This window comes from Brachyistius frenatus, unplaced genomic scaffold, assembly GCF_029030835.1.
Source record: "Brachyistius frenatus isolate BFR_SWC_R1_liver_20210118 unplaced genomic scaffold, ASM2903083v1 Contig_78, whole genome shotgun sequence".
Lineage (NCBI taxonomy): Eukaryota > Metazoa > Chordata > Actinopteri > Embiotocidae > Brachyistius > Brachyistius frenatus.
The window spans coordinates 1,168,163-1,183,488 of NW_027210677.1; the positions used below are offsets into that span (position 1 = coordinate 1,168,163).

Below are 15,326 nucleotides of genomic sequence, written 5' to 3' on the forward strand. Positions count from 1 at the left end.
AACTATTTGTCTAAATTTCAACTTGAAACATAAAGGTTGTATTCACATAACATTACGATACTTATGATCATTTGGATAACTTTGACTCATGAGGATTAGAATCATGTCTCGAGTCTTTTTGAACTGTTAATCGGAGACACATGGCGCCACTGTCAGGGAGCGGCTCTGAGAAATTATTAGTCGTTTGTGGGCAGGAGACTGACGCCACGGGGAAACCGGCCGGATCAATGAGCTGCAATGATTGTCTCAGTCCAAATATTAGCCGTTTGGTGATTTCTTTCATGTCTTCAAGGCTGCTTATATCCCTGTTTGCTCTCTGAGTCCACTTTATCTAAATGACTGCAGTTAGAAAGTTGGCACGGCATGCGGCGCGCTTTAAAGACGCATCAGAATATTGAACCGATGGATTCTATTAGAGGGCCCGTTTATTGGCGAGAACCGATAGGTTTCCTCCCAACAGTGAAGCGTTAAGTTAACCTGCGAGTCTGCGCTACCGTTGATGAATTTTCCTGGTGATCGAATATCAGGATTGACCATAACACGTGCATCTGGAGCCATCGGAAGCGCTTGTCCGTGCTGTAACTGTGAAAGAGAGAAGCTATCGATTACTGTTTAACACTCTGCGCAAACTTTTGGGAGGGGATAAAAACATGCTCTTAGTGACATATTAAAAAGATTTGCATTTATAGTCGTTATCGTAAGCATATGACCTTAGCCGCACTGATAGATGGATTCCAACTCCAAACATTCAAATCATGAATTAATCATTTGCTTTTCAGATGCACTGTTGGGGATGTGAATTGCAGATAACCTGTATTATAGCCTACATTGTTACAGATTACACTCCCAAATTGTTTGATTAGACATTTAGTTTGGACTGGGACTACAGCTATCAGAGTAAAGAAGTGCTGAAGTGATCAGCGTATGAAATTCATTTCAATGGTACACATCCAGCTATATTTTATTTATTTACTGCAAAACAATGTGAAAAATACAGTCTCTTAGAAGAAAACAGACAAAAGCGGGACGTCAAATGTGACCTGTGACCATAAGATAGGATTTGGGGAGATTCGGACTCTGTGCCTCCGTATCAAGGAGCCCAATGTCTGCAATCCATTCAAGGTTTAAAACAGTAGTGTGATGGAAGTTACAGACTTCATACATTAATATGCACTGCTAATAGATGAGCTCACTAGAATTGACTATAAAAATAAAAGAAGATGAAAGATCAATTTAATTTAATTAACATTAAAAATTTACATTCAATTTATATTAGTATGTAGTATAATGGTATGCATGATTATACCATTTATTCAAAACGTTTTTAAAGTAAGCTAATGGTTATTTTGCAGATTCGAATTTTACATTTAGGCTAAAACATATAATCTAATAGAATTGATGTATTTTTTGCTGAATGAACTGCACCAGCAAGAATCATCTTCTGTTTACATATTTTTCGCATCTGTAACAATAACACAATGCCACTCTGAGAGGTGTCTTTCTGTGTAAGAAGGAAACATTAATGTCGAAATCAGAAATGTGGCTTCATATCGGATTTTAATTCAGCAAAACAAGGTAACCAAACCTTTATAAGTTGTTTTTCTTAATCTTTTATTGAATCTATTGTGGGGAGATTGCAAGTGACAAAAGGTCATACAATTCTCCTTCTGCTGTCTATACGCATTGGAGTCAGTATAAAAGCGATGGAAATAAAGTAGCTCCATTAGATATAGCTATAATTCGGATTTATTTACATATTGAAAACTGAAGTACTATCATCGTTGTTTTATTACCAACCTAAAACGGTCAATTTTTGGGGGTTTCTAATTACTAGATAGTTGGCTGGGTTTACGTGATTCTCCTGGAATACAATTATCTCTTCTCTCCTGTCATCTGATCGCTGCTTGTTTAGGGCGCGAGAAAAGCCAATCAGAAACGGCAGCCGGCCACCTGCAGGAAGTTGGCAGTCCTTATCTCCTCCCTCCTTCGTCTGTTGCTAGATAGCAGCCCCAACAGTTGGATCAATTGCCAGATAGCCACCGCCGCCTCTTGATTAACCGCAAAGCACTCAAACGGTCTCCATAGCCCAGAAAAAAGTATCTGTTTGGTGTGTTTTGCGTAGTCAGGACTACAGTCTGACCTGGAACAGTAGAAGTTTGGTAGTATGTAACAAGGCTCTTGTAAATAGATCGTTTCGGTAAAGAGGAAGGCTGTAGGGAGAGACGGGAGAGACGCAGCTATTCTGTTCATTCAGTTCCAGCGCGCAGCGGCCGCACACAGCACCATGAGTGTCCCGCTTTACGCATCGACCCCCATCCAGCCGGCCCACCCGACTCCCTTCTACATTGAGGACATTCTGGGAAGGACTACCGCCACCAACTCTCCCTGCTCTTCTTCCTCCTCCACTTCTTCATCTTCCACTCCGGTCATCCCCACACCTACTCTCCCGTCGCCCAATTCCTCCTTTACAAGTCTGATATCGCCGTACCGAACGCCGATTTATGAACCCACGCCGATCCACCCGGGACTTTCTCACCACGCCGCGCTGACGTCGACGTACGCCTCCGCCGGGGCTTTCACCAGCTCCATCTACCCGTTCCACCACCAGCACCATCGTTCCATGGGGGAGTACGCCCAGGCGCTGCTGAGGCACGACGCACTCGGTGAGTTGGTGGAAGTTGTGTGCGTAATTGTGTTGGACACGTTTCAGACGGCCTTTTAGGCTAACAAAAGTTGACCCTTCGTAAACGTAATTTACAGCATCGCCAAAACAACATAGAATCATGTCTAGTGTTTGACTGTGGAGAAATAATCTAGTTGACCTCAGTTCCTTGAATCTAGACTGTAGGCGTATGGCACCGTCTGGGTGCATGCTAAACTGTTTCACTCATAAAATGCTGTATATATTATACTAGAGCAATATTTTGGTTATTATAGATTGGATGGCTTTCTGCTTTCATCTATGATAAAATAAATGCATTTTAAATCCATTGGAGGTCGAAAAAAATATTTGCTTGGATTGTGTAGCAGGAAGGAGGTTTTTTATTCGTTGCATTCTTTCCTGACTTCACAAGCTTCGTTTCAGTACCAACGAAACCATTTTTGCATAAGTATCACGCTTGGTCATGCATATCAAACCAAAGATCATATGCAGTTGCAATAACACACTTAAAAGAGTAGTGTGACGCAGGTTTTGGACACGTTCCTACACAAAGTCTTCAGTTAATTTCAGTGTTAAAAAAACAAACATTTCTGCCTCATTCCTGACGTAGCGCGCACTTGAGTCACATTGTTATTGTGACATATTTGGGGCCACAATTGCACCACTCATATCCATTCGTGGGCTGCTAGGTGGTGATATGGTGGGGTCGTGGGGGAGGGGGTTAGTGTGTGTGTGTGTGTGTGGGGGGGTGATGGCAACCTTGACTTGTTTTCCTGACTCTCATTGTTCCAGTGAATTACTGGGCTCTGAATCGCTTGTTATTTCACTGCTCTCTCTCCCTCTCTCTTTGTGTGCGTGCGTGCGTGCGCGCGCGCGTGTGTGTGTGTGTGTGTGTGTGTGTGTGTGTGTGTGTGTGTGTGTGTGTGTGTGTGTGTGTGTGTGTGTGTGTGTGTGTGATAAGCAAACTTGTGAGCATCAAGCGTTAGGTTATTAGTTTATTTTTTTCTCTTGAAGTTGAGATTGAGACTTGACTGCATCCTTTCAGTTTTTTTCGGATCCCTGGGTGGGTCCATCTTAACACGTCATTTACACAACCACCAAGCTTTTTTTTTCTTTGCTTTTAAATTCTGAGCCACATCCTAAAGTATATATGAATAGGTAATTTAAGGAGTTATTTTATATTTCATATACAAAACATAGTATATAATGTATAAATGTAAAATACAATAACCTATATAGTGTTGTATGACGCAGGACGCATGGGAACACTTACAAAAGTTAAATGATGTGTCAACGATACAATTCCCATTTTATAATACAAACATTTATGTAAATATATGAGGAAATTGGTTTAGTCTTAGGTTGTGTATATTGGTTTGCATGAAAAGTTTTATATGGTATGTGAATATATAATATCCGGGGTAGGAGGCTATAAGTGATGGTCCTCATAAGTATAGTGTGACAAAGCTGACCGTCTGACCTTGTGTTGCTGAACAAGTTGCGTTTTTTTTCCGTTCATACAGTATAGCGGAAGCCGTGAGCCTTTCGATAGGAGTTCAATGTTTTCCTGTCTCACCCCGGCCAGCCGCTTCCTCGGGAGCCCGCTGCACGCTGCTGATTATTTTATCGACATCCTCAATACAGACATATTCAGGAAACACTCGGGCTCTGATAGCCAGGGATCCGTTTTCCACATATTGTTGCACTTCCTTTGTCGGACCCCGCGAGGATGTGGCTGACTTTCTTTATGGTTGGCGGCGTGAAGAAAATAATGCAAGCACATCAGCAGATCAATGTGAGCTTACGACGAAAGATAAAGTAGACTTTGAATTCACTCAGTTTAAAAAAAAACGTAAAAAACCAGAGTTTATTCTTAAATTAAAAACTAAAATAAAAAGACATTGTATTGCCTTTTCATTGGCTTTATAAACTAACTGAAATCCCTACTTTAAGACAAAGATTCATTTCAGTTCTCCACCAAAAATAAATAATTTAATCTACAGTCTGTACGTTTATTCTAACGTGACTTTTCTTGGAACACATATCTGTCTGTGCTATGTAGGCTAAAACTGCCCACATTGTGTGTGCATTTATTTATATTTATGTTTGTAATTAAGTCATTCACACCTTTTTAAAAAAAATCTTTTTTTAGCCGTTTGCCCCCCCAAAAAACTATGTAAACTATCATTTGAAACAGCATAAGCCTCCGGTGTGAGAAGAAAGTATGCTGGTTCCACGCGTGACAAGTGTGGACTAAGGTTTAGAACAATTCGTTTATTTTATGAATCAGTGTTTTTTTTAATTTTTTTTAAAAATTTGATAGCCTTTAATCTTTGCTGTCATACGCCTCTGAATTTATCAGCAGAAACATTAAGAAGCCATCTGCACAGCATGATCGGTGAGACAGTAACAGAGTCAGAAAGAAGAACTTTCAATGTAAACATCTGCTTCAGGCCGCCAGAGACGTCGCCAAAATATCACTATGACTAAGTTTTATATAAATACATTAAAATGTGTTGTTGTTATTGTTATTGTTATATGTTATTTCGATTATTTTAATCATTTAGCCCTAATTTATTAAGCTTCGCTCCATTGTAGCCCTCTGTAGCTGAAATATTTTTTTCTTTCATGATATTTTATAATTGGTAGCGACGTAAACATCGGCATCGACCAAATAGCGTTACCCTGATTGTGGAACAAAATCGGTAGCTGATGGTCCTGATAGCAGCACTCAAATAATTATAAATAGTTTCTTTAAATCAGGAGCTTTGCAAACATTAGTCTAAATATCATTCCACTCAGAAGGACTCGAAAAGGTTAGAATTTTAGATTATTGATGAACTCATTTATTATATTATCATTGTACTACACATCTTTTCCGTGTATTTTCGGTTGAGACAAACGTGTCTTGGGACTGGATTAGATGACTTCCTTTGGAAAAGCAAGAAGGTCTTGACAGCAGTTTCGACCGCAACAGATTTATATTGTTTGAGTGAGAGTAGAGAGGACCGGTGGATGCCATCGTCTGTAATCACACCACAAAACAGGAAGCACATGAAGCGGATATTTGGCCATAGTTTTCACTCTGTCACGACCTTCCTGAAAAGAAAGCGTGCAGCAAGCCGCTTGGTCGCTATTGTTTGTTCCAGACCATCAACCAAAAGAGGAAAGTAGACAAGACAAAAACACACTGGGGCGTTTCTCTTGAATAAAAACCCTTTAATCGGACCTTATTTATTGGAACTCCTAATTGTTGACATGGAAGCCTACCGTGTATCTACAGGCACCGTCATGTGTCTCGCTCATGCACAGGAGCAAATGCACCCCCCCCCCCACACACACACACACACACACAGCTCCCCGACTACACACAGCTCACTTGCAATGACTGCATAATGCGCACAACGCACGGCAAAGACGCTCTACTTTCGCACACACTTGTTAATCCAAATATAATCATTTTAATAACTAAAATGATAACCCCAGCACTGAAATTCAGTCATATTTAGGGACATGCTATTATTCCCAACTTTTAACTTTTACTTTGTAATTTAAAGATCTTATCTTAGGCTACTCAACTTCAGATTTACATGGGGGAAAAAAAATACATATTTCGACATTAGACAGTCAAAGTGCACACATAATTCTCACACGAATTATAAATATATATGCGCATTACTGAATACGCCGTGTCTTTTTTCGGTCACCACCGTCAATCGTGGTGGTAAATCACCAAGTTGTACAGTATGTTTTATTTAAGTGGTGAATCTGTGAGATCATTCATATATTTGTCTGTTTTTATTGTTACATATTTATACTTTTCTTGTTTTATCTTTTTATTCTGCACACCGTGGGACTGTGAGAAACAATATTTCGATCTATCTGTATGTCTGTACATATGGTGAATTGACAATAAAGTTGACTTTGATTATGATATTATATTTCCAGGAGCGCTTTGTGTGATGGGCTGATGTCATCCTTTGGAATATTGCTGCAGGACGCAAAACTCGTCACATATTTGATTCACTGATGAACCGCACACTTAAGTTGAGCGACAATGCTGATTGTATTTATCATCTATCTAAATAAATCGTTATTTAATGCTGTAGGTTATTTAAAGGTTAAAGAACCCTTTTGGGTCCTTTAAACCGAGGGCCCGGGACCAGTGGCCAGATGTTCCCCGGCTGTAGGTGGGCCTGTTCATAATCTTATTATAATATTGTAATGTCCCAACTTCAGCGTGATTTAGGCTCCAAAAATATGCCTTTATATGACAGTTAGGTTCGACCTAAAAATATGCTTCTGCAATTCAATGTGAATATTTTAAAATTATAATAAGTTAGGCCAATTAAATCGTAAATTGTAGTCTTAAAGAGTTTGTTCAATTTTCATGAGTCAGGATTTATAGAACGGATTTATTCAAATAGACAACAGGTTTCCAGAACTCTTAATATCAACCAGAATTAGTGGATATACTATACGAGGCTGCAATGGGAGCTTTCATGAGGTTTCTGTTTCTTTTCTCTCTGAAGGGAAGCCTCTGCTGTGGACACCCTTCATCCAGCGGCCCTTACACAAGAGAAAGGGCGGACAGGTCCGCTTCTCAAACGACCAGACCATCGAACTAGAGAAGAAGTTTGAGACACAGAAATACCTCTCACCTCCGGAGAGGAAACGACTGGCCAAGATGCTGCAGCTCAGCGAGAGACAGGTGAGCAAATCCATTTTTTTCTTATTTAGTAGTATACAATTCTCTTTTCTTTGCCACCTAATCATGTGGAAAAGTAGAACAACGTCCTGATAGTGGAGAGTAATGTGTTCGTTAGTCTGTATCCTTATTGTCTAACTCTATAGTTGCAGCATGACGAATATTGATTATCCACCCTTTCAATATCAATTTAACTTGCCAAATTATGAATTAGTTAGGATAATTATTCTCGAGTAATTGTGCAGCACATTTTGAACGAAAGACGCAGGGCAACAGCCTACATTTTACAAATTTTGACTTTGATTTAAATCAATTTCCTTACAGCATAATTTTTATTTGTATCCCATAATTTCTCCCCAATATGGCTCAGCTATGCTGTAACCAGCAAACAGATATTCGGATTTTAGGACTGGTCTAATTGGCTGCAAAAGTAGAAACATATTCATAGACAGCGGGAAATCTCCATCAATGGAAAATGCCAATCATATTAATGGACTATTCCACTTATAAAACGTTGTTTGTGTTTATTAAATGAGGTTATACTTGAAATACAAGGCTTGCAATAAATACGCTATTGAAATGCAACTGGAACATGTTAAATAATTTTTGATCGGCCGCTCTAGATGAAGGCTATTTGGAATAATATAGATTTTACTCAGCGCTGGTGTAGTTCAAATAGGCCTGTTAGTCTACAATAGGATCACTGTGGAAAAGAAGAATTTTAGCCTGTAAAACGTTTGGCTGGCTATTTTTTTAATGAATGTCCACTACTGAATCCGCTGATTCCATTATGTTAATTATCTGAATGACTCAACATGGCAGTTGTAGGTAACGGTTTACTGACTCAGTCCCAGACTGGCCATCGGAAAGTCCGGGGGATGAGAAGTTGCAGCACTCGTTGCTGAACAAGGATAGGAAGAGTAAACCCGCGGCTGGTGGTGCAAAGAAAGTGCTGCAAAAAGAAAGAAAAGGCGTTGCTGGCAGACGCTGCATGTGATCCCTAAACAACCGATTTATTTGAAGAGTCTACATTGTAGGCCAACAAAGAATAGTTGTGCAGATATTAAGTCACTTTTTCTAAAGTGTCAAAAAAGGTCGTCAGTTTCGACTGTAAATGTGTAAAATAAACATTTGAATTTTGCATTATAGGCTATAATACAATACCTGATAGCCAGCCCAGCAATTTATATATATATAACCCTGCTATATTACATAAAATTAGGTGTCAAGTGATCATTTCATTATTTGAATTTTTATTGTAAAATTAAAAAAAAAAAAAAAAAAAAATCATTGATCAACAAACATTCGTGTTAGTTCAAATTGTGTGCAACAAAAACGGGCTGCTATTCATTGTCAGTTCAACCCTGGCTGGAGTTCACACCTAAGACCAACAGTTTTTGAATAGCCTGTACCACATATACAGACAGAACCTAATTAATTTGTTTTGTCATGTCATTTTGTCTTTCAGGTTAAAACCTGGTTCCAAAATCGACGAGCTAAGTGGCGACGATTAAAACAGGTTTGAGGTTTTCATTAATTTCACATTGCATTCTTTTCAAAATGATTCCTTTTAATTAGTAGACTATACATTAAGCTAATTGGTACCATTAAAATGCAGTCTTTTAGGTCTTTAATTCATACATTTCCATTTGTATCAGGAGAATCCTCAGGGGGTTAAGAGGGAGGTAGAAGATGACAGTCCCGCCAGGAGGAGTAGGAAAGGAGATGAGATGACGGAGTCGGCCTCGATCCAGAGTCCGGAGCGGAGACAGACGGGCCCAGTCTCCGAGCTGCCGCAGGCAGGCCACTCTGTGCACCCCCACACAAAGCTGGACTCTGATGTGTCAGACGATACAGACCAGGAGCTGGACATAGAGGACAACAAGTTCACACTAAACCCCCAGTTCTGAAACGCCGGCTCCTCACATATACTGGACCTCCATATACGCCTCTGATACTTAAGTCTGAGGGCGCTATTTTTGTAACCGGCATAGTGCAAATCTAGGTGTATTGACATTTTTGTGCAGCACAAGGGGCTTTTTTTCCACGCTTGCAATTTTTTTCGTGGATCAACGTGAACCAGGCTGCACCGAGATGGGCGGAAGTCAAAAAGGGGTGTGTTGGTAAAGATGTGCTGGTGCACTGAATTTTTTTTTGTCAGTTTTAAGGTGAACTTGCATCTGTGTCTCCCCCACCTCAAACAAGGTCTAAGTGCAGGCCAGCTATTTTCCTAGCCTCAGTGGGAAAGAGCACGCATTAATAGAACCAGCCCAAATCCCACAGACAGGTTTGATGGATGTACGTATTTAATCGCACTTCAGGTAATCGTTCCACATAATCATGTCAAAAATGTAACTGTCTCTGAGTCAGGCAGTTGGCAGGCAGCAGTTGGTAGCCAATCTCAGCCATACAAACATAAAAGGCACCCGGGTTAACTACAAATTAATTGCAATTTAATTACATATAAATTGGGAACAATTTCAAAAGCCTTTTTATGTGCTCATTTGGTTTCGTAATCTTGCCAGCCTTGCAAGGCCACAGAGTGGCATCACAAAAGGTTCAGGGACATTTAGGCACGACAGCTTTTGACATTTAATCAATGATTGGAAAGTAAATTAGGCACACACAAAGTTCCCCGATGCCGTTAATTTATGAAGACAATATCAGTGACTTTGGAGCTCATTGCCCTTGATCAGTGTTGTTAGTAAATGAAGTGCATGAGGAACTTTAAATGTATGTAATTTACTTATGTCCACTCCTCAACATCGTTCCAGTACCTGATTTCGCTATATTGGAGTGTTCTTTGTTCACTTTTACATTTAGTTAACGCCAAACTATAAGCCACAGTTTTTTTTGTCTTTCTTTGTTGAACTGATTTTCTACACTGTGGGCAGTGATTCTCATAATACCAGTGGATGTGGCATTTATAATATTAGTTACCTCCTCCCAAACCCATTGAACATCATTTGCCCAAGTCGACCGTGACACATCTTCTAATGATCTATTTCTCCTACATCACCGCCAACACTTGCATTGCGCCTATGCTGCACCGAGGCAGATGAAAATAGAGCCCTTAATGTCTGTCTCCAAATCGCTGTAACACCCCCCCCCCCCCACACACACACACACACACCACCCTACAATGCCCCCCACCCCAAAAAAGACAGGCAGGTGGCTCCCTGATGTAATACTAAGGTAAAAACCTGGTCCGACAAATCTAATATTTTATCCCCTTCAAGTACCTTTCACCAGGACTGTTTTTTCTGTTTGAACTTTTGTATAAAATGCATTATACTCTCACACCACCGTTACTGTGTCATGACCACTGTAAATAAATAGTAGGCCCATTAGTTTCTCTGTACTGTAGCATGTGTTGTTTTGCTGTCTATAGACCTTTTGCCTGATAATGTGATGTGCACAATCAGTGTAGTATAGAATTGAATTTGTTTTTATGATATGAATAAATCTGACACTTTTAGATGAAGCTCAACCAGAAAACCGGTGATTTTTTATTTTCCTCTTTTTAAAATTGTTCCTGAAAAATACTGAAAATTAAGGTATTCAGTAAAATTATTGGCCATTTTATAACCCAGAAAGGAATCACAATATATTTAAATAAATTAAAATAAGAACAAATGGAGTATTATCCTATGAGTAGTTAAAGCCTAATCAGACAGAATCAGTATATAGCCATCAGACAGTGAGTGACCTAAAATATAAGTACATTTATTAATTATTGTTTTTAAAAAACAAAATATTTGAGTTTACAAGCAAAACAAAACCTTTATCTTAGTAAAATGCAAAATACAATACTGAGGGGCTACATGTATTTACAATTGTAATTGGTGGCTGGTAGTATTTGTAGCCTACAATCAGTGGTAAAGCCCTGTTATCTTGGCTTCATCCTTGTAAGAAATATATTTTGTTCATAAATGTATCGAGTCTATTGTATTTAAGTTGGGATTTTATGTAAAAGTTTGGATCTGACAGAATTTGTGTTTTAAAATATACATGATCATGAAATCATGACATTTTGCTCCAATTCAGCGCAAGTAATTATTAAATTTTGGATTAGTCTATACTATTTTCAAGTTTAATGAGACAATGTTGAAATCTTATAGTATTGAATATTTTATTCAAAAACTAATAATTAAATGTAGTTTAAAAATAGTGGCCTTATTATAAAGCATGTAATGTTTTAGATTTGCCACTGGTTTTATTTACTTTATGTGGAAATCAACATAAAAAAACAATCATAGAAAATAAAGAATTCTTTTCAAGTATACCAACACAACATTTACTCCTTAAAAATGCTGTGCTGCATTTCAAATTTTTCTTGAATTAAAGTAAAATAATGTTACTTAGATTGGAAGTCTTCCCATTTCAGGGTCTCATGGTAATCACTGGATTAATATTTCTGACATATTCATAGCTATCTGAAATTCTCATGCACAGCTGGTCAAATTGGTGCTCCTTTTAACTACTTCAAAAAGCACAACAATGTAATTAGATAATTTAAAACAGTGACATCTTCTGTGCTACTAATGACATGGAACATTTCAGTGGATGTTGTGTCCACTTTCTTCATAAGTTTTCTTCTGGATGTAGAGTCCCCACCAAAAATAACCATCAACCTAAACATAGCTTAGCTGAAGTCTAAAAGCGCTTCTTGAAAAAGACTTACTGGTGTGATTTAACGGTGACAAGATGACATAATCTTGAAAATAATTGCACTCATTTGTTTTATCCTTCGGTTACCTTAAACCTATATAATTTCACTGCCACCACCCAGCTCAACATAATTGTGATGATATAAGGCAAACGTTATGAAGGTTGCGTTTTTTTGGGAGAAAATGCATAAATGTCAGTTTTAAAAATGCAAACTCCGTAACCGCGCTCCCTTCTTCTGTTTCACTGCCTTCTGAGTTCCTGAGAATCAAAGGCAGCCACAGATCAGCAAACAGTTTAGTCCACGTCAATTGTTGTCCCATCACCACATTCAACTTCAAATAGTTTATCATCGACCTCTCATGCAAACAGCTTAAGTGGGAGTTTTTCTGTGAGTAGATTAGGTTAATGATTGAGCGAACCGTCAGAACAGCAGGGACAGCAGATAGCAGATAGATAGCAGAGGCACTGATTGATAGTCACACAATATCTTAACAGTTATTTTTCATGAAACAATTTTCAGACCGAGAATTAGGCACAGATTCGGGATTCAAAATGAGAATTTATTTGGGAATTCAACAATTGTTTTCAACCTTATGTTATGTTTAAGGATTAAAGATCATTGCTCTCACAGCCTTGTTGGAGTTACATTTCCAAGGTTCAATGGCCTCAAATATGCACAACTATTCTAAAGCCAACAGTGCACTCATTGATCTCAGCCCCTGTATTGTGTAATGGTTCACAAATTGTGCAGAGTAAAGTCAACAGTTGTAGGAATAGCACACATTGTCGGTGGGGGAAATGTTCAGTAGATAGCTGACGAATTCCAAATCGGTCTGATTGGGTCTATTCTCATGTATAAACACTTGACCCACAGTCTGGCTGCAACATGGCTGCCTCGATTGGTGCATTTTCATTGGAAAAAGTGTGTTCTTTCTTTCTCTAGCTAACATGTTGACGTATTGATAAATATTTATAAATGCAAGGGCAATTTGGGTTTTATGACAACTACTATAACCCTGGAATGTGTAAAGGGGATAGGTTATGGGGAGAACCCAAGTGCAGACAGTGTGAAATTAAAAATATTATTTATTGCACGACTTTGGAGATGGACTAGAATGCAGCCTTGAGCGTCGAGAGACGTCTTCAGTGGATGCTTGCATCTGAGCTGAGTCCAGAATCTGCCCGTGGAGAGACCCAGGATCATTCCTCAGGCCCGTATCCCTCCCACAATCCACTGGTGCTGGTGCAGGAAGGTGAGTGTCCGGTTCATATACGAGGGCGGTAGGTCAGACAAGTTGATCTTCTAAGTTCTAACTTGACGTTCCTGGAACCGGGATGATAAGTGAGTGTAAAATTGAAAAGACCAAAATACCAGGCCCACCTGGCTTGCAGGGGGTTCAGATGTAGGAAAGGTTTTTTGTGGTCTGTCTTTACAATAAAAGCATGTGCAGCTCCCTCCAGCCAGTGACAGAATTCTTCTAGTGCCAACTTGAAACCAGGAGATCACAGTTACCAATGTTATAAGTCTTTTAAGGTAAAGAATAAACATGGAAGGAGCTTTTGATCAGAGGAAGGGAGAATCGCCTCAGGTGGTCCTGTGTAAAATGGGTGGAGGTGAGAGCAAGTAGAGGTACTGTCAAGCGACCGTGGTTTGGAAAAAAAAAAACATCTGTATGATCCCAGGAACCGCTGTAGTCGTTTCCTGTTAGTGGTTGCTGGCCACACACTTTTGAATTTGACCAGATTCATTTGCACCTGTTCCTTTGTAATGACATATCCCGAGAATGACACAAAATATAGGTGACAGACTGGATGGAGTACTCGTACCTGACCTCTCCCTCTGTCCGGGAAATCAAATCATCCAGGCCAACTGAGTCATGTCAGGACACCAGTTCATCCTTGATGGACAAGCCACTGGAGAGGACCCGCTGGAGTGCCCCTTAATCCAACCACACACTGCTGTATGACCTTTTTCTGAACTGACATGCATGCCTCAAGTGGGGATCGAAACCAGTTACTTCTCACTAAGGTAACCGGCAAAAAAACTAGTATTTTAGTGGAGTCGTGAGTGGGTGTGGCCAAATGGCTCGCTAGCGCCCCCTAAATAAATTATAAGTCATCAAAAGAATTTGTTTTCGTCGATAGGTGTGCCCGTGGCGTGGTGGCCATTTTGAGCATCTCGCCATGAAACTACAAATTGCTGTAAATCTTATGTACATGGACTGACCATCTCCAAACGATACATGTATGATAAAAGTCTGGCCTTCAACACATCTGCATGGTAATATTCGCCATGTGTCCGCCATTTTAAATTTTGTTGCCATTTTTGGCTATTCGCACGTGTTGTATTTTAACGAACTCCTACAGATTTTGTCAGACCAATTTGAAATTTTGTCTGTCCTATCTTAACACATGAGAGATGAAAAGTTATCAAAATAATTTGTTTTCCTCGATCGGTGTGCCCGCGGCGTGGCAGACATTTTGAGAGTCTCTCCATGAAATTACAAGTGACTGTAAGTTTTATGTACATATTCCGATCTTCCTCAAACATTACATCTTTGATAACAGTCTGGCCCTGAAGACACCGGTATGGTAATATTTGCTCATAGTCATAGCGCCCCCTGCTGGCAACAAGAAATGAGAAAAACTCAGGAAAGTTGCTACACGTGTAGAAGTTATCTTTCAGTCAGAAATGCCCACATTCATCGACACACAGGAGCTCTTAAGCACTCCCACACTCACAGTGCGAGACTAGCCTGGACCCGTCCCTCCAAGCCTCCTGCACTCCTCCAGTTTAATATAAAACACAATTTTAATATACAATATATTTAGTACTGGGTCCGTGCTCCATCTCTCTATCAGTTTGGGGGTTCTTGGCCTGAAAAACATTGAGGACCCCTAGTATATAGTATAGCCAGGGTGAGGCGGCTAAGCTGGATGTTTCGTTGTGACGCAGGAAGTTGATGTTTAAGGTCAAACGATGCTCCAAACCTCACGAAACTTGCATCAGGCACCAACTTTTATGAGGTTTTGCAGATGTTAAAGCCGCCAAAAAATGGCCTTTTTTTTTTTTAAAAGAAGAATAAGAAACGAGATCGAGAAAAAAATGAAAACTGCAACGGGGAATATGCAGAACCTCGCATGTGAGGGCCAGCATATCACTGCTTGCAGTTTTAATTACAATTCTATTATGCAAATAATTCTTGCATAAGAGGGTTTTAACTGAAGACTTAGATCTGAGTGTTTGATGTGGGAGAAACTTGCAGGAGTAAAGACCAGAGACAC

At 39.6% G+C, this 15,326-nt stretch overlaps 1 protein-coding gene across 1 annotated transcript; it reads left to right on the forward strand.

Moving 5' to 3' along the window:
• Positions 1–2,025: 2,025 nt before the first annotated feature.
• hhex (hematopoietically expressed homeobox) lies at positions 2,026–10,868 on the forward strand. The gene is made up of 4 exons (XM_069708809.1): positions 2,026–2,663; positions 7,195–7,373; positions 8,839–8,889; positions 9,029–10,868. The coding sequence occupies exons 1-4, from the start codon at positions 2,285–2,287 to the stop codon at positions 9,278–9,280; spliced, it is 861 nt and encodes a 286-aa protein (XP_069564910.1). The 5' UTR covers positions 2,026–2,284; the 3' UTR covers positions 9,281–10,868.
• Positions 10,869–15,326: the final 4,458 nt, after the last annotated feature.

Bases quoted from the DNA above. Each gene is read 5' to 3' on its own strand.
- hhex (XM_069708809.1), top strand. From the start codon at position 2,285: ATGAGTGTCCCGCTTTACGCATCGACCCCCATCCAGCCGGCCCACCCG. The intron at 2,664-7,194 runs GTGAGTTGGTGG...TTCTCTCTGAAG, and splicing joins GCTGAGGCACGACGCACTCG to GGAAGCCTCTGCTGTGGACA. The intron at 8,890-9,028 runs GTTTGAGGTTTT...CATTTGTATCAG, and splicing joins AGTGGCGACGATTAAAACAG to GAGAATCCTCAGGGGGTTAA.